Source organism: Emydura macquarii, unplaced genomic scaffold (assembly GCF_026122565.2).
Source record: "Emydura macquarii macquarii isolate MOO-44397 ecotype Brisbane River unplaced genomic scaffold, CSIRO-AGI_Emac_v2 contig_2680, whole genome shotgun sequence".
Lineage (NCBI taxonomy): Eukaryota > Metazoa > Chordata > Testudines > Chelidae > Emydura > Emydura macquarii.
In genome coordinates, this window is record NW_027132817.1 from 1,262,289 (window position 1) to 1,280,890 (window position 18,602).

Consider the following 18,602-nt stretch of genomic DNA (forward strand, 5'->3'; position numbering starts at 1 on the left):
TCAATCAGGGTGGATGAGTCCCATGCACAACAGTTGATGAGAAGGTGTGAATGTCAAAAGAGGGAACATTATTTTTTGTAGTGGGCTAGCCAGTCCCTGTCTCTGTTCAGACCTAGTCTGATAGTGTCAAGTTTGCATATGAGTTCCAGCTCTGCAGTTTTGTGCTGGAGTTTGTTTTTGAAGTTTTGGTTTTTTTGGTGAAGTCTGACAACTTTCCAGTCTGTTACTGAAGTGCTCTCCTACTGGTTTTTGAATGTTACCATGTCTGATTTGTGTCCATTTATTCTTTTGCGTAGAGCAACAAGCTAAATTATCATTCTTTTTCCTCTTCCTCTTTTTCAAGCCCCTTCCTTCCAGGTCGGATGCTCTTTGGGCGGATATCAAAAGGTAAAATCTTTATATCCACACCGCTAGCCGTGGCACACTGGACAAGTTTATCCCTCCACGTTGTAGAAGCTCTGTAGGCACAACATAATACAGTCTGCGACCATACACTCTACACCTTTAACACTGTGCTGCTGTAGGTAATGCCCTAATCCGCCTGTATGTCAGAGCCAAAATTGCTGCACGCCTTTCCCTTTATCACCCGCAAGAATTTCTCTCTGGGCAACCCAGCGTGTGTCTGAACTTGATTTCCGTTAGTGACTAGTGTCAGGCGGTGTTTGTTTCTTCAAACCACCCCGGAGCAGGGGGTTGTGTGACAGGAGACGCTGCTGTTCCCCCCGGGGCCGAAGCACCCGCAGCATTTGCTCCGAGGGGGCGAATGGACTCGGCTTTGATTTGCACGGCTTGCAACTCCAGAAAGTACCTTCGGCTGCTGCATGGATCCCTTCGCTGGATCAAAGCGCCCGCCCCAGCAGGGTTGGCAAAAAGGATTTTGTCCGGGTGAATACCCAGCCGCCAGCAGCGTGTCCCAGGGGGCGGGGGCTGCAAGGGCAGCAAAGTCCCTGTGCTCAGCGTCCCGCCCGCCCGCCCGCGCTGCGCTGGGCACCCGGACTCCGAAGGGGGCTGGTTGCCACTGGGACGCTCGGCTGGGCAGGGGCCAGGCGACTCAGGGCTGCTCGCCGGCCGGGACCGGCCGCGGGGCGCTGTTCTTCCGCGAGCGGTGCTGAAACCAGCCGGAGCGCGTCGGGAGACTAGAGCGGGCGCCGGGCGAGCACCGGCCACTTAACCGCGCGCAATGAGCCCGCTCCGGTTCCTGGGTGAGTTCACACGGGTGTTGCCGTGCGCGGGAGGAGACAGGAGCCGCTAAGAGCCAGGCTGTTTGCGCAGCTCAGCTGCACCGAGCGGTGCCCCCCCGCTCTTTGCCGGGCACCAGGCTGCGGATCTCGCTCGGGCACATGGAGAGCCCGTTAGTTACCCCGCTCCCTGTGCTTGCAGCTTACCTGGGAGCCACCCACCGGTGGCTTAATTTGTCCCAGGGTAGCCCTGGGCTTGGCCGTTCACAGCCCTGGCACCTCTGGGCTTGCTGCATCGGTTATGAAGGTTAAAAAAAAAGTTGCTGGAGCACCAGCACCTCTTTCATTGCAAATGAAGCACTATGTGCACCTCATTTGGGTGCATCCAGCTCCCAGCTGTTCAGCTCATCAGCTGGTCTGGCTGCATCTCGCCTTGGTGCAGCATCACAGCTGTATGGTTACAGCTGACCTGTGGGAGAAGCTTGGCTTTCTTGTAAAAAGTTGTTTTGCCTTTGCGGTCTAAAGTCCTCACTCTGCGTGCATGTAGTTATTCAAACCATTCTTTACTAGCATCATTCCTAGTGGCTGCCTTTGCATAGAATAAGGTAATGTAAAAATGGCATCTTAAAAACCATGGCATGGGCGTGAATGGACCATAGGGAGGTGTTTTTCCCTCGGCTCAGTTAGATTTGTGTTTGAGCCTTTCCAGTTTGAGAAGTCTATTAAAATGATCTCCGTTGAACATGGGCTTTGTGAACTATGCTACTAGCAGTCAGTGAAGTGAGCTTAATTCTCTACAGACCATTATTAATGCTTCATGTGTCAGATGAATTGCCCTTTCCTGGAGCTCATGCCTGATTTGATCACTATTTATTTATTCTTGGTGCTTCTGGAAATCTGCAAGGTGTGGATGAGCAGGTGCTCACTTCACGCTGAAGTGTGAGCTCTACTGTGCTGAATAGGGCACCTAATAAACTTATTCAAACTAGTCCCTGGGAATATGCTCAAGTCTGTAAATACCACACAGGAAAAAGAGTGTTTGGGTTTTTTTTTGGTGATTTAGCATGAGCATTGATAAGAAACTCAGCCATCAAGAAGACCTGCAAATGGGATGCCTTGTCTAAACAAACAGTGCTTGTTTGCTGAGTGGAAAGCGTAAGTGCAGGTAGTAATAAGAAGAGTTATTGACATTTCCCTTTGGTTTTGAATGGAAAAAGATAAATCAATAATGCAAGTATATAGGAAACTGATAGAAGAGAGTTAGATGAAATGCTGCTCCTATACATTTAACGTTTTGTTCCTGCTCATTTTTATACTTCATGTTCCCACTACGTTCTGCATATCAGTATTCTCAAAACCATTAACGTCCCTCCAGGCTACACTTCTATTTTGCTCTTTAAAACAACATTCCAGTTAGTTTCTTCTGGCCTTAGAGGGAATTTTGATACTAGTAGATCTAACATTTTTATGTCCATAATATACATTACTCCCTTTTGTAGCCTACCTTTACTTTTTTCTATCTGTCTAGATGTTTGTATAATTGGAGCAAGAGTCAGGAGATCTGGGTCCAATTCCCAGCTCTGCCAGAGTTTTTTTCTGTCACCTTGGGCAAGTAATTTAATTTCTCTGTGCCTCCATTTCCCTTCTTTAAGATAGAGATGATGCTATTTCCTTTCGCTTGCCCATTGTCTGTTTAGATCGTAAGTTCTTCAGATCAAGGACAGTCTCTTACAACATGCATGCACAATACTGGGCACTATGCGGTATGAATTTTGTTCGGCCTGTATGTGCTACTGTAATACAAACAATATTAATTGTATTCACTGTAATTCACCTCCAGCTATATCCCCCTCAGTTTACAAGAGAGGTGGCTGCTGGTGGGACATTCTCCTTGAATATCTAAAAAATCTGGAGTTCACTACTTACAATAATAATGGTGGCAAGCTGTGTAAAAGTATAAGGAAATTAAGAAAAATAGCCTGGTCTATTTCACATCAGAAAGCTACAGTTAGGGGCTCTCACATATTGCACAGTACACTGGAATCAAGAGAGAATCTAGATACACAGTCATGTCATTAGACACGGAGAAACCCTTTGAATGGCTTTATAGACTTTTGATTTTGAAAAGGCGTTTGTACTGAGTAAGCACAAACAGCCCAGAAATGGTTCTAAGTGAGAACCAGAAGAAAGTCTGAGCTGGAACCTGGCTGCTCCCCCTGTCCCAGCTATGGCTGTTCATGAGCAAGGAAGGGTTCTGAAGAGCTATGTCAGCAGAAGGGAGATTAAAGATACAGTGCCCACATTCACAGAGATTTGGTGCTGTGGAGCCCAGCCAGAGCAGGAAGAGCAGTGCAATGTCTAAATGGCCACTCAACCAGGCCTCCTTCCCATAAAAGTTTCTCTGGTCCTGATTTTCCACTGGCTTACACCATCTGTAGTCATTTATATTGAAGTGGGTGCAAAAAGCTTTCAGATCAGAAATCGAACGGAATGTCCAGGTGTAAATGACTTCACAAGGGGAAAGACCATAAACAGACCACATGGCCCACTGCTGCTCTATTTGGCACCTGAGGTATTCCTCAGGGGAGATAGTATCATCCTCCTCATTCCAGTGATAAGGTTGGGTTCCTTCTGGTTGAATGACAGCTTCAGAAAGAAGGCTGCGTGGATGGTACCGAGTAGAGCTAGCTGTCCTGGCTATGAGCTCAGCTTGGATCCAGTAGCTGGGAAGGATGTACATAAATGGGTGATTAAATGTAGGTGAGATCTACAATGAGATATTAAATGTAGTTGCACCTGTCAGTTGTAGAAAGTTAAACGTTAATACACTCGCAAACCCAAACATTACCTAGAGTAATAACATTGCCTCACCTCAAAGCACCGTTTCCACAATACATGACATCTTCTCTAAACAGTAGCAGCTGTTTAAAATTGTTCTCTTACAGAACCCCATTAAATGTGTGAAATTCACCCCACAATACAGAGGGCCGGGCAAGTGCCTAGAAAAGCATTTATGGCCCTTTTAAGACTTCGAATGCCACATAGAATTCCATGAATGTCATCTAGAGTGAACAGTCATATTTGATCCTCTGAGGAACTCCCAGTGAAAACATTCCCATGAAGCACTCAGCTAAATGCACAGTCAGGCCCTACGTTAATGTCTGAAAGCTAATTTAACGGAAACATTTAAATAACATATTATCATAGTAAAGGTAATTTTATCAGAGGAATGCTGATTAAAGTATTAACTCAGACATGTCTCCTCTCCTCCAGCAAGGCCAATCTAATTTCCTGCTGATAAGATAAGCAACAGGAGACAATTGAATACAATTCTCGACCACGCAACTGACACCTCAGTCTTCAGTTTTGCATGCTACGTATGCAATTCAAAGATGGGCTTAAACTTCAGTGCATTTGATGATACTGAAAAGTAATTTGCAACTTTGTTTTTACCCAAAGTTCGTGCATTTCCCCCCTCTCAAAAAACTAAATAAAAGGAAACATCTTATGTAATAAAAATGACACAGTGTTATCTTTCAGTTCTAATGCTGTCAAAAAATCTTTAATATTGCTTGATATAATTATCCTCTAGCATCTGGCATTAGCAAACTGCAGTGGAAGTGAAACCCAATGTATCCTCTGATTTTTATATCTGCCCTTTACTTTAACCCATTATTTAAGGACTGCAGTGCCCCTACATTTCTGTCTTGCCCTGGACTCAGGAACTGACGAAGAAAGTGGTTCTTGAAAGCTTGTATAACATTAATTTTTCCATTAGGTCAGACAAAAGATCCTGGGTCAAATTCTGATTTCATTTATGCCAACACAAAGGTGAAATAACACAACTGAATACGATGATGTTATTCTGGATTTACCTTGAGAGCTCCCATTGGCTCAAACTTAAGACATTGGAGTTGCATCAGGATTAAGTCAGTGCAAAGTCTGCCTAATCACAGTGATTGGGAAAAGAGTAGGAAATTTTGTATGTCATTAAGTATTAAAAAGCTAACTTGTTCATTTGTCATTACATGCAATCTACAATAAATTGCACTATAAAATTAATAGCATGAATGCAAGGAGGCAGATGTTTACCTGTAGTATTAAGTAATCATTGTTTTTCTATTTTTACAGTGTTAGTTGTATACTTCAAAAACACATCTGCCTCCCAGACCACTGACTGTCTGCACCTGCGAGAGCAATGTATACGTGCTGCAAATGGATGTGAAAGTGTCTGGAATGTCATTGAAGATGCCTGTAATATTTCAGGTAACAGTTACAGCATATAATGCAATGATTTTTGATTGATATAGATAAAACAAAATGTTTTGCCCATATTGTATCAGTTTATATTATATCTAATTCTGGTCTCACGTGAATGTAGAACCGTAGTGACTCCACTGATGTCAAGGACATTCCACAGGTGTAAAAATTGTGCATGTGACAGCAGAATCAAAGATAATTGAATGCCTGGGGATTTCAGGATCAGGCCTCCAATGGTGAAGTTCTTAGTAGGGGCCAAATGCTGCACACAGTTTCACTCATTTTCAGTGCAGTGAATGAGGTTTCAGAGATCAGAATTTGATCCCTAGTCAACAAGTTCAATCCCAAGGGAATTTTGCCCAAATAAGATCTGAGTAAAAGATAAGTAGTGATTCCAGAACTTAGTCGTCAAAATTCTAAACTTGGGAATTGTTTTCCAATAAAAATACCATCTTCTGTAATTCGGAGATGATACAGTAATATACTTCAGGCAACATGATTGTTACCTAGAATAATTTTGAAGTAATATCAGAATATGAAATAAATAAATTATGTAATGCCTGAAAGAAATATGCAGAGGTGTCATATTAATGCTGTTCAGTTAACTTGCACCAACATGTCAGAATGAATCATTTCTGGTCTCCCTTCTGTTGTTAAATGCATAACACAGATTTTCACCTACATGAAAGCAGAAAATCAATCTCACTGTCTCTGTTTATTACCTTAAGGAACAGGAAAATCATTTTTTACTAAACAGTTTAATACTGAGTAGTATTGCTTATATATAGAAAATGCTCATATTAGAGCCAATCAAAAGATTTTTTGAAAACATTTTCATAGAAAGATGGGCTTTTAAATCAAAAGTTTAGTGGAACATTTTCATTTCATTCAAAAGCAATTTTCATTTTTAAAAAACTGGAAAAAAATGGGGAGAAAAGCTTTTGTGCAAAACAATTACCATTTTTGACCAACTCTAATACATATGATTAATGCATCCAAATGTGCATGGAGCTTTGTCGTAAATACATCTTATCCTAATAAAATATAATTAATTTGTAAGTGGGGGTGGATCAGGTAATACTAGTCTGAATACTACCAGCAATATAGTGGGCCTGAAACTCAGCCTAATCTCTATTGTAAAGCAAACCTGAAATTTTTAAGAGCTCAGATCAAAAAGTTCTTCCTGCCTATTATCATCTTGAAGCCACCACATAAAATTCCTTCTGAGTCAGTCAACAACCTATTACTTTTTAAATCTATCCTAAAAACTCACTTCTTCCATGAGGACATTCAGTGTTAGCTCCCCAAAAATACTAGATATGGAAAAAGAAAGAATAAATGAGGGTGTCTGTGATAAGACAATTGTCATGCTAGATACTATCTTGTGAGACAATGATCTTGGAGATAGTGCAAGCCCATGTTAGTGAATGGTCAAGAAAGACTTCACATATTTAATAGTGCTGCACAACTGTGTAAATTACACATTCTTCTAGTGGTCAGGAGACAGATTTACAAAGGTATTTAGGCATCTAACAATGAAGCTAGGCACCTATGGGTACATTTTCAGAAATGCCGAAGTCCCGTTTTAAAAAGGGATTTATGCTGTTTGGAGCTGAAGTGTCACTGACTTTCAATGGGACATAGGCTCCAAAATGCCTAAGTCACTTCTGAAAATGGAACTTGGGCTGCTAAATCATGTAAGCACATCTGAAAATGTTACCCGGATGGGATTTACAAAAGTGTCTAAACAGGTTAGGAGCCTAACAATGGGAGTTAGGCACCTAGCCTGATTAGGTGCATTTGTAAATGCCAGTAAGTATCAATTTGCATCTTTAGTTGCCTAAATGCCTTTGCAAATCTGGTCGTAAGTCCCCTGTATCCCAGGGAGATTTACCTTGAGGAAAGGTACGAATTATTGCCGAATTCTGGCTGAGCTCCACAACAAACTGGATTTTTTTTAACCAGAGACTTTTAATTTTACCTCCACAGCTCCACTGGAATCCCACTGACAGAAGTGCTGAGGGAATGCACTGTATCTTCTCACTTCATGGCTGCCCTCCCTAAAGCAGAGTGTCCACTTTAACCTAAATGGTTCCCTACAGTCCCTTTCCTCTACTCCGAGTGTGACCTCAAATTGCAGTTGTTTTGTTCCACTGTATCCCTGTCTCTGACGGCCTTTCTGTTGTTGGGAACCAGCTGGGTTAACATCACAGTAAAGCCGCTAGTGAATCTGAACCAATATATGTAGTACATTTATAAACCAAAAGCATAGTAAAGTATGCTCGATTTCTGTCAAAGGTAGTTGTTACAAATAGATTATATGCCCTGGAAATGAGCATTTAAAATAGACATTTTGGCAATAGGTCAAAAATCTGCATCAGTGTAAATGAAGGCGGAATTGTACCCACACCTTCATTATGTCATCCCAAAGATTATGTTAAATTTGTGAATTATGATATATTTTAAAACAAAACCCTGCTTTCTCTTATTGTACTGTAATGTATTTATTTTATGTAGCCTTGTTGAATAAGTATTAACAAAATTATATTTTTGATGACAAACCTAGGTAGCAGCTGCAAGGCAAATGATTCAGTTGGCTGTAATATAACCATCCAATTCCTGGCTGACCAGTATCCACAATTTAAACACTGTATCTGCACCAAAAATGATTTTTGTAGCATCAAAATGTTGCTTGGGAAACAATGTGCCATTGAAAAAGGTAATTAATGTACCTGTTGCTTTAATGATACAAAAGAATGGAAGGGGAATTTTAACTATGTATAAAGATAGAATGCAATCCATTGTCTTAAGCAAGTCTGTTATAGTTTCAAATTCCTGCATGTGAATCTCAGATCCAAAAATCTCCCAATAGACTTTTTAATGTTATTTTGCCTTTTCTAAAATATTCACATCCGCAAGTATATATGAAAATTACCTTAAATAGCTATTTTTAAATCAACAGAACTAAGGAAAGTCAGAAAAATCAGGAAATCCAAATTTAAGGCTGAAAACTCTGCCTTTAATCTCTTCTGATAGATCTAAATATTGTAGCACATATAATAATATATACAGTCAGATTCTGCAGTCCTTGCTGAACTCCCATTGAAGTCAGTGGACTCAATTCAGCAGTCCTTGTTTATGATGAGTAACCCCTTAAACTTCAACTGGACTTTGTGTGTGAGTAAGAACTATTCAATATGAATAAGATTTGAAGACTCTGTTCTAAAGAGAAGTCTGCTTGAGTGAAGACTACAGGATATGACACATGGTATTTAAAATCAGCTACTAGTGGGTGTATGTAAAGCATACATTGACAGATTCTTCACTTGGGTATAGAATCATAGAAGATTGTAAGGGACCTCAGGAGGTCATCTAGTCCATCCCACTGCTCAAAGCAGGACCAACCCCAACTAAATCATCCCAGCTAGGGCTTTGTCAAGCTGGGCCTTAAAAATCTCTATGGATGGAGATTCCACCACCTCCCTTGGTAGGGTACATCAGTTTTACACTGGCATAACTCCAGTTCATATCAGTGACAGTACACCAGCATAAAGCTATTGGAATGCAGTGGAGTGACCTTAAACCACCATAGAAAAGGATAGTGAATGAGATGATAAAGAGCCTGACTCTGCATTCTTTACTCAAGATGGCAGGATTGGCAATCTAGGGTCTGATACTGATTACTTTGAAACTTATGATTGTTTTGCCTCAGTCAAATGGGAGGATAATTGTACTCCCCTTGATTAATTACTTGGGGCCAAATTACTCTCTGGTGCAATTTAAATGAAATCAGAAGAGTTGCACCTGGGCTGAATTTTGCCCATCAACCATAATTCTATCATGACATATGCCTGGGTTGCCAAACTGTGGCTCATGAGCTGCATGGGCTCTTTTACAGTTAAAATGCAGCTCACAGAGCCCCTTATGTCCCCCCATTCTCTGCCTACCAGACTGGGGTGCAGCGCTCATAGCTTCTGCCCTGTGGCAGGGTGGGGGAGCTAGAGGATTCTGCCTAGCTGGGAGTGGTGGGTCACAGAGGGTCAGTAAGTTTGGCTACTCCTGCCACATGCAGTAATTTCACTGAATTTGTTCAGAGATGACTATCAAAGAATTTGTAGGGTTCAGCCTTGCATATTGTCTTTTTAACATATATCTATGTCAAAATCTATCTGCACAGGGCATTTGGAGCCTTCACTAAGCCCAGATATCCAATTAAACTTCATGCCTCGCTCAAAACCCAAAGACATACTACACACGGGGGAATCAGAAAATGACTGTGGTAACGCAAAGCAAAGCTGTCGAGAAGACCATAACTGCTTTATGACGTATAAGAACTTCCAAAGAGTATGCAGAGCAGAGGTGGCAAAATGCAGTCTCCAAATGGTGGGGCAACAATGTTTGTCAGCATGGAAAGAGCTGAGGAAAACAGTGCTGGGGAACTGCAAGTGTTCAGAACCAATTAAAAAAAGATGTGCTAAAATATGGAAGAGTATCTTTAATAACACTTGTTTACAGTATGCTCAGGAGAATCAAGCTTCTGCCATTAGTGAAGAAGATTATGATGATGAGAGAAATCAGGGCACTGAACCAGGTAAGTGCTATTCAAGGATACCTTTAAAAGTTAAAAGTATGTTTTATTACAATTCAAAAGCTGTGTAAAATTGTGTCTTTACATACTTACTTGAATCCAGTATTATCACATCTGTGGGACAGTTTGTATATTTTATTACTTATTTGCAGTTAAATGCTAGGAACAGGAGAATTTTAAGTAGCTGATTAGATGCAGGTGAATAATTTAAACAGTTTATCAAGTTACAGGTGAAATCATAATCTGAATGGATTGAAAAATTTCCCAGGATGTCTTTGTATGGCACTAGCACAAGGGAATAATGACCCTGATTGGTGCCTTTCAGAGCCACTGCTAGTACCAGCACTAAGTGAATAACTGATTTTTGGTTGGGAGCTGGACCAAAAAATGAGGAAAAAAATTCAGTTCAGGAAAAACTGAAACAGAATTTTTTAAAATTTTTGTCACTGAAATGAGAAAGCTAAAATACATTATTTCGGGAACACTGCTGCAAGAGGTTCCAAAACAAAATTTGCTCCTCTGACTGGTACTGGCTGAGTGAAATTGACATTCTTGCAATAGGAGCAGTGACACTGACAAGAAGGTCAATTTCACTCAGCAGCTGCTGGGTTCCCAGAGTCTGTGGCTCCAAGGCAGCCCCATCCAGACGACTGCCCTGGGGGTCGGGGCTAGGTTGACCAGATGTCCCGATTTTATAGGCACAGTCCCGATATTTGGGACTTTTTCTTATATAGGCGTCCATTACCCTCCCTCCCCCAACCCTTGTCCTGATTTTTCTCATGTGCTATCTGGTCTCACAAGTCAGGGCTTTCAGAGCTCCCTGGCTCCCAGCTACACAACAGATATCCTGGAAGCCCTGGCATGGGGGGCTGTCCCAAAGCCATGGAACCTATTATCATTGGGGTCCTCAGCCCTGGGGCAGTGCACCTGGCAGGCAGCCCTGGAGCCATTGACCCTGGTATCACCAAAATCCCACCCATAGGGCCTTCCACCTGGGAGATCTGCTCTGAAGCCACAGAGTTGGGAGTCGATCAGCTCCTAGACACTCAGGGCTGTGTGGGCTGGCAGGCTCCCTTGTGTGGAGCTGTGCACCCTGGAACACTGTGTTTCAGTGAAAGTCTCATCAACTCTGCAACAGAGTCAATGAAACATTTCAGTCCAGAGAGACAGCATTTTCCAGTGAACCTGTAACTACCATCTCTAACTACTACTACTAAATAACAATAATAATATAATTCTGCATGTCAATACATGTATTATTAATGGTCAATATTTTAAAACAATGGTGTATCTATTCATAAATTTAGCCTAACATAGTTATTTTTTAGCCATAAAGGGCCTGATTTTCACAGGTGCCAAGCACCCAAATGTTCCAATTAAGGTCTCAAACATTTAAGTCACAGATTCAGAGAGGATAGTAATATTGTCAATAGCTGTGCATATTTGCCTTAATATCTCTAAATAAACATAATGAAGCTTTTACAGTTGTAAACAAATTGACAAGTGTATTTGACCAAACTAATTTATTTATTTTTTCCTCTTTACTTTTATTTGAAAGGTTATGGTATCATTACAGCCAATAAAGTTTTATATTAAAGCTCACAACCAAGATGACACATGATTTATCAATGCTACATATATTCTCTGTGTGTATCTTTTTCTTCTAGATAATATTAACAAGGAAACTAAATTACAGTGGAACTTATCTGCTCTTTCCAAACATGGTAAATCTGAATTTATTTTATTAATATATAAAACTTATTTATTGGGTTTTTTTTTAGTCTATGAAAGTGAGCAATGTAGCTCCATGTACTTTAAATAATAATAATAACATTTAACAATCTTGCTTAAAATTAGAGATTTAGTAAATCCCAAATGTTTGCAGTGGGTTTCTGTTTAGATAAGAACACAAAAGTTCAAAGTAAAAAATCCTGATCCCTTCTAAGCCAATAGCAAAAATCCATTGACAGTAGTATTTCAATTCTTCTGATTGTGTCACATTCAAAAATTTTAAATTAAAGAAAAAATAACATTTCAGAATATAAAAGTTTAGGTTCAAATCTGATTCTAAGAATAGATGCAAGTTCTAGTAGCAGGGGGTTGTTCTAGTTTTATCTGAATCAGTTTCTCCGTCCCTTAAATATCAAGGTTACAGCAAGGTGAATAAGAAATAATTATGATAGATGTCTCACTCTTAGAGTGCTCACCATGAAAATGACAGCATTAGAGACAATTGTAATAAAAATACATTAATAATATTTATTTATCAACAGTCACAACACTGTGGTATGTCTCTATGGTTTGCATTGCAAATAAAGACCAAATTCTGTAGGGTCCTGAGTGCCCTCTTTGAGGTGCTGAGTGCTCTATAAACTCAACAGGAGACAGTCAGGATCTTGCAGGATTGGATTCTACCTGTAGTATTAAGATTTGTAAACATAGTACAAGAAGACCATTGGGCGTTTCACAGCTGAACAAGTGAACAAAATCTAATATGAAGCACTTACCTTCTATGGGTGCAGTCCAGGCTCTATTGAAGTCTATGACAAAGTGTCCATTAACTTAGAGGAGACAAAACAATGAGTTCTGTGGCACCTTAAAGACTAACAAATTTATTTGGGCATAAGCTTTCGGGGGCTGAAACCCACTTCGTCAGATCGTTAAACCCACTTGCAGCCGATGAAGTGGGTTTCTGCCCCCGAAAGCTTATGCCCAAATAAATTTGTTAGTCTTTAAGGTGCCACAGAACTCTTGTCATTTTGCTGAAAACACACTAACACGGCTACCCCTCTGGAATTAATGGAGACAGGATTTCACCCTAAATGTTTCAGATAACAAAAAAACTTTATTAAGTGCAAGTATCTCATGCCCTTCCAGAAGGCTGAGTTCAGCAAAGCTCGAAACTCTGAAAATCAGGATCTAAAGAGATGAGGTAATTCAAACTTAAATTCCTGAGAACCAATTACAGCACACGCCGATGCATAAAGAAAATGTCATATATCCCTAAGACTTTCTGATTTTTAGCTATTCAGCTCTATAAAGGAACCTTAACTCTGATGTATACTGTCCAACCACAGGGCTAAATTAGGAAGAGAATGCTTTCAGTGCCAAATTCTAACCCTCATGAATTCAATGGCAAAACTTGCCTTGATTGCAAAAGAATGGGTGTTTGACCCATAGGGTGGAATTTACGTTGCTGTAGAAAAACCTTACAAAGCCCTCTGAATCTCACTTTCCCAACCTTCACACCCTCGTTACACATCTCCAGCATTTTATTCTGAATGAATAGTAAAATAAGTTGGATTTACATACTACAGAGTCATCTCTACAGCTGGTAGAGAAGTTTTAGTCCAAACCATTTACAACTAAAAATGGGGTATGTTGTGGGAGGCGGGATGGAATATTGCACTAATGTGTTTCAGTTTTTTGGATCAACTCTAATTTTCATAAATTATTCTTGTATAGTTAAAACTTGATCTTGCAACTGCTTGCACAGATGACTCCCATCAGTTTCAATGGGAATACAGAAGCACAAAAAGCAGCCACTAGATTGGTGTTTATATTTAACTTTTTGTAATTCTTTTTTAAAAAACATGTTATTCCTTTTAGAATACACAGAGAACGGAACCTGTTTTGATGTAAACAAGGAATGTATTGAAGATGAAGTATGTAATAAACAGTTATCGTTGTACCTTAAAGCTTGTTCAGTAACAAGAAAGCAGTGCAACATGGAACAATGCCAAGCAGCCATAAGGTTCTTCTATCAAAACATGCCTTTTAATGTTGCCCAGATGTTGACATTTTGTGACTGCACCCAGCCTGATGAATCTTGTCAGCAAGCCAAAGAACTTCTTCATGGCAAGCCATGTGCAGTCAACATAGTTCCCCCTCCTTCATGTCTAAATGTAATTCACAGGTGTCAAGACAATGAATTGTGCAGGTAAGTAAAATTATTATTAATTTTTTTTAACTTTTGCCTGATAACATGGGTGTCAATGAAGAAAGGTGATAAATACAATAGCTGTTTACATGTACACACCGCAGAATTATTTTCTTCATAATAGATACTTCATGGCATGGCTGGTGTCCGGACAACACTTATGCCTGCAAAGAAATCTTTTTCTAAACTTTATAAACAAGTACAATGGAAGAGTCTTTTAACTTTTCTATTAAAACAAATCCCTGTCCATCTGGGCACTTACAGAGTCACTATACACAATGGACACTCAAAGCTTCACAATGATATAGGTGTAGAACTCAGATCATCCTACTAAAAAGCACATGAGCTTAAAGGAAATCTCAGTTAGTAGTTATTAATATATGGGATATGACACACAGCTGAACAGTACTGATTATGGTCAGGAGAGGAAAGTGCAAAACATATAGCCAGTTCACTACAATACCTATATGGATTGTTTTCACTTTTTACCCTAAAAAAGGAATATTAATATGGTCTTTATCACATGGCACAGCCTTTAGCAATTCCTGAAAACATGGTTCTATTCTGAAAAGTGACCGTAAAAATGGCACTGCAGGTTCTGTCATTTATGTTTCTCAAATATTTCCATATCAGCTGCATTCATTTCACAAGTAAAAAGCAGATTTCTTTCAAACTGTGAGCCCTGAAAACTCAGTTTGGGTTTTATACTTCTTGTCTATCATCACCCATAGCAAAATTTCTGCTGCACAAATTATGCCCTCAGAAGTTTTCAATACCACTCACTTCAGATTTTGTCCTGGGGAATGCCCCTTTGTCTTCAAATGGTTTGCATTTGGAAGCAAACTGGGCAACATTTGGTGAAATTAATTATGCATTAACACAGTAATCTGGCCCTTTGCACTCAACCGTTGCATAAGGAAAATGGTCTGCATAAGAAAACCTTTTCACTACTTTCTTTTTGTTCTTTTCTCCTTCAAACAGACTATATGTGATGATAACTCTCTGTAAGTGATAAAAGTCCTGACTGCCATAAACTATCAATCTCCTGTAGAGTGAATCAGCTTTTGGATTTTATTTTACAAACTATCTCAGTGAGAAACAGCTCTAGGATTGACCTGTGCATATAGAGCCACTTGAATATGACAGTTATTTGATGGGCAGCTAACTCACTTTAGTTTTCGGTGTGGCCATTCTAGCACTATTGGACATGACCTGAAATTCATCTTACAAATTAAGCATGCTGTAAATAATAAAGGGACCAAGGACCATATTCAACTCTGGCGTAAGCAAGTTCAATTCATATTGACGTCACTGGGGATTGCATTTTTTTATGCCAGGTTGAACTATGTGTGTTTTCATATAAGAGCCTAACTGGAAACCACATTTAGCAGAGACTTGTTGAATTGCCCATTAATCTTTGAACATTAATGTTTGCTAACGTTAACAATAAGTAGAGATAAATATCAACATTACACTGTGAATTATATTTAACTGTACCTATAAATTATGAGGCTGAACAAAAAATGTTGCCATTAGCACAGAAATGACAGCTACTTTGGCTGAAACATTTAATTATGTAATTTAAGTGCTGTGCAATTGAGTCCTACACTGAACCTTATAAGTCTATCATTTTCCATACATGCTATTTTTCAACAGCCATCTGACGTCAGTACTTAATTAATACAATAGTCTTCAGCTGTATGGAATATCATATTTTAGTGGCTCAATATCCAGCAGTTTAGAGTCTGATCTAACAACCCCTTACCTCTCCAATCCATTAATATTTAATATAATAGATGTTGATTAGAAAGATAATTATCAAAGTCCTGTTAAGAAAACAGTTAAAAAATAATTGTTAAACATTGCCATGTTAAGGACTATTTTTATTTTACCCAACATATTAAATAAACTGTCATATGGGATCACTGAACTAGGAAAGAGGAATCAAGTTAGTCTTTCTTACTTGTCATTTAATTTGACAACTACTAACCCTTTTCTAATGTGCTTTTATAGTTATCATATCTGTGGCTGATTTGTCTTTAACTTGCTTTCAGTTTATTTTGTTTTTTAGCATGTAAAATGTTTCACTGTGTGGATCAGATATCTTTATTTTATATCACTCCAATTCAGTGTTTGTTCCTCCCAGATCTATGACTTTACACACCTGCCACATCCATTAGAAATTTACTTGCTTTGGTTTCATTCTGATGTCCAGCCTGATTATTCTTCTTTGCTGCAAGCTGTCCTCTCTGGATGTCTCCTAGATGGTTGTTACTTTCACCACTTATTGCTAGATCCTGGAAAATCTCTGCTGTTGGTAAATTGATTCATAATTGATTTTCTTTAAAGAAATTCATTTCTAAAGCACAGATTCTGCCCACAGTTACAATTATGCAACACCACTGATGGCAATGAGATTGGACAGGTTTAAAAAAGGCAGAATTTGGACTTATAGATGCAGCTCTGTATCTTTATACCTTTACCACGTGATAGATTTTTTTGGTTTTTTTACCCACAATAGAGATAGGGGAATACTGTGCCCTACCAAGGCCCAATGATACCACAAAATCCTAAGAATGGAGTCAGATGAGCAGGAAGGCATTCAAACCCACCATCACCTGCTCCTACCATTTGAAATTTTATAGGATCTGACATGAAAGGGATTTTGGGGGACAACAAATCCTGAAGAGTGCCTGTATGAGTGACAATTATCTTCTCTGGAAGAGCTTTTCATACCATGAAAAAAGCACCCTTTCCTTTACTCTACTCTACTCTACTCTTGATTTTGTATAGAAAGCTACTGTCCTACAGGACCCATAGTCAGCATTCATAAGGAAATTTCTGATTAAAAATTTCTTTTATCAACATATTTCTCATAATCACTAAGTTAGCTTCTCTTGTGTTAATTTTTTTGTGTCACGCAGAGTCAAGTGGTCTTAATCATAATATATCAAAGCTTTTCTTGTATGTTTCCTATGTTTTCTCCAGGAAAAAATATGAATTTTTTTGGTCAAAGTGCTGGAGACATGTGACAAACAGATGCTATGATGATAAAGCTTGTCTTGAAACTTTAATTAAGGGTGATCTGACTTGCTCTGGAAGTGCTGACTGCACAGCAGCTTACATTGACAACTGGGGCACTATGCTTCGGGTCGAATGCACCTGTAATACTGTCCCATCAGCTGAAAAGTCTTTGTGCAAGCTCTTCCATCACATGCTTCACAGCAAGTCCTGCATCAGTAAGTTATGTGGAAAAAATGCATTTTAAAATATCAATATGCTGTTTTCATACAACAAAATCTATTAAATGAGTTAGATGATGAGATCAGTAAACTATTTCATGTGCCAAATGTATCACTAGCATAACACTGTTGATTTCAGTAAAGTTATACCTGGGATACATTTGTCCAAAGAAACTACACATGCAATTGGTGCTCTTTGGTGTCTGAAAATATTTCATATTTCTATTAAGTCATTAGTTAAGTTGTGAATTGAAATGGTTAAATTAAGTCAGTGGAATCACCATGAAAGCAATAGTTTCTAATCATACATGATATTATAAATATCAGAAGGGTTCTAAAACATTTCTGCTAGCAGTCAGTGGGTATGTTTCCATACATGTTTTTCAGTGCTATGGTAGATTATCTTTTCTCCTTCTGTTGCTTCATCAGATTTTTGCAATAGCTTTAGATTGGCTAGAAGTGCACTTCTGCAAGCATTTACTTAATGTGAACCTTAATGGGGATTTTAAGTGTAGTTCAAGTAGCCTGTGAAACTGCATGGTCTTCTATCTATCTATGGCCACCTACCTTCAAACAGTTTCTCAACAGAAATGAAGGAAGAGTCCAAAATGTGATGTCTTTTTGAATTAGGATTTTTGAAGATTTTCTTCTTATTTCATTTCTGAGCACAATTCTAAGAATATAAGAACGGCCATACTGTGTCAGACGAATGGTCCATCTAAGCCTAGTAGCCTGTCTTCTGACAGTGGCCAATGCCAGATGCTTTAGAGGGAATGAACAAAACAGGGCAATTATCAAGTGATCCATCTGTTCTCCACTCTCAGCTTCTGGGAGACAGAGGGTTAGGGACATCCAGAGCATGGGGTTGCCTCCCTGATCATCTTGGCTACTAGCCATTGATGGACCTAACCTCCATGAACTTACCTAATTCTTTTTTGAACCCAGTTCTACTTTTGGCCTTCACAACATCCCCTGGAAATGAGTTCCATAGGTTGACTGTGTGTTGAGTGAAGTTTGTTTTTATTTGTTTTAAACCTGCTTCCTATTAATTTCATTGGGTAGCCCCTAATTCTTGTACTATATGAAGGGGCTAAATAACACTTCCTTATTCACTTTTCCATACCAATCATGATTTTATAGACCTCTGTCATATCCCCCCTTAATCATCTGTCCAAGTCTTTTTAATCTTTCTTCATATGGAAGCTGTTCAATACCCATAATTATTGCCCTTCTCTTTACTTTTTCCAATTCTAATACATCTGTTTTGGATAGTTGAAATCCCCCATTATTACTGTTTGTTTGTTTTTTTTGTTTTTGTAACCTCTCTAATCTCTCAGAGCATTTCACAATCACCATTACCATCACCATACTGGTCAAGTGGTTGGTAGTATATT

The 18,602-nt window shown here is 39.3% G+C and overlaps 1 protein-coding gene across 1 annotated transcript in view; it reads left to right on the forward strand.

The window, feature by feature from the left end:
* The first annotated feature begins 1,180 nt into the window (after nt 1-1,180).
* Nucleotides 1,181-18,602, forward strand: part of GFRAL (GDNF family receptor alpha like) — a 28,993-nt gene continuing 11,571 nt past the window's right edge. Inside the window, exons 1-7 of the mRNA XM_067565534.1 lie at nt 1,181-1,202; nt 5,310-5,444; nt 8,005-8,157; nt 9,616-10,029; nt 11,694-11,750; nt 13,636-13,966; nt 16,955-17,205. Of these exons, the coding sequence (XP_067421635.1) occupies nt 1,181-1,202; nt 5,310-5,444; nt 8,005-8,157; nt 9,616-10,029; nt 11,694-11,750; nt 13,636-13,966; nt 16,955-17,205 (1,363 nt within the window). The remainder of the gene's footprint in view (nt 1,203-5,309; nt 5,445-8,004; nt 8,158-9,615; nt 10,030-11,693; nt 11,751-13,635; nt 13,967-16,954; nt 17,206-18,602) is intronic.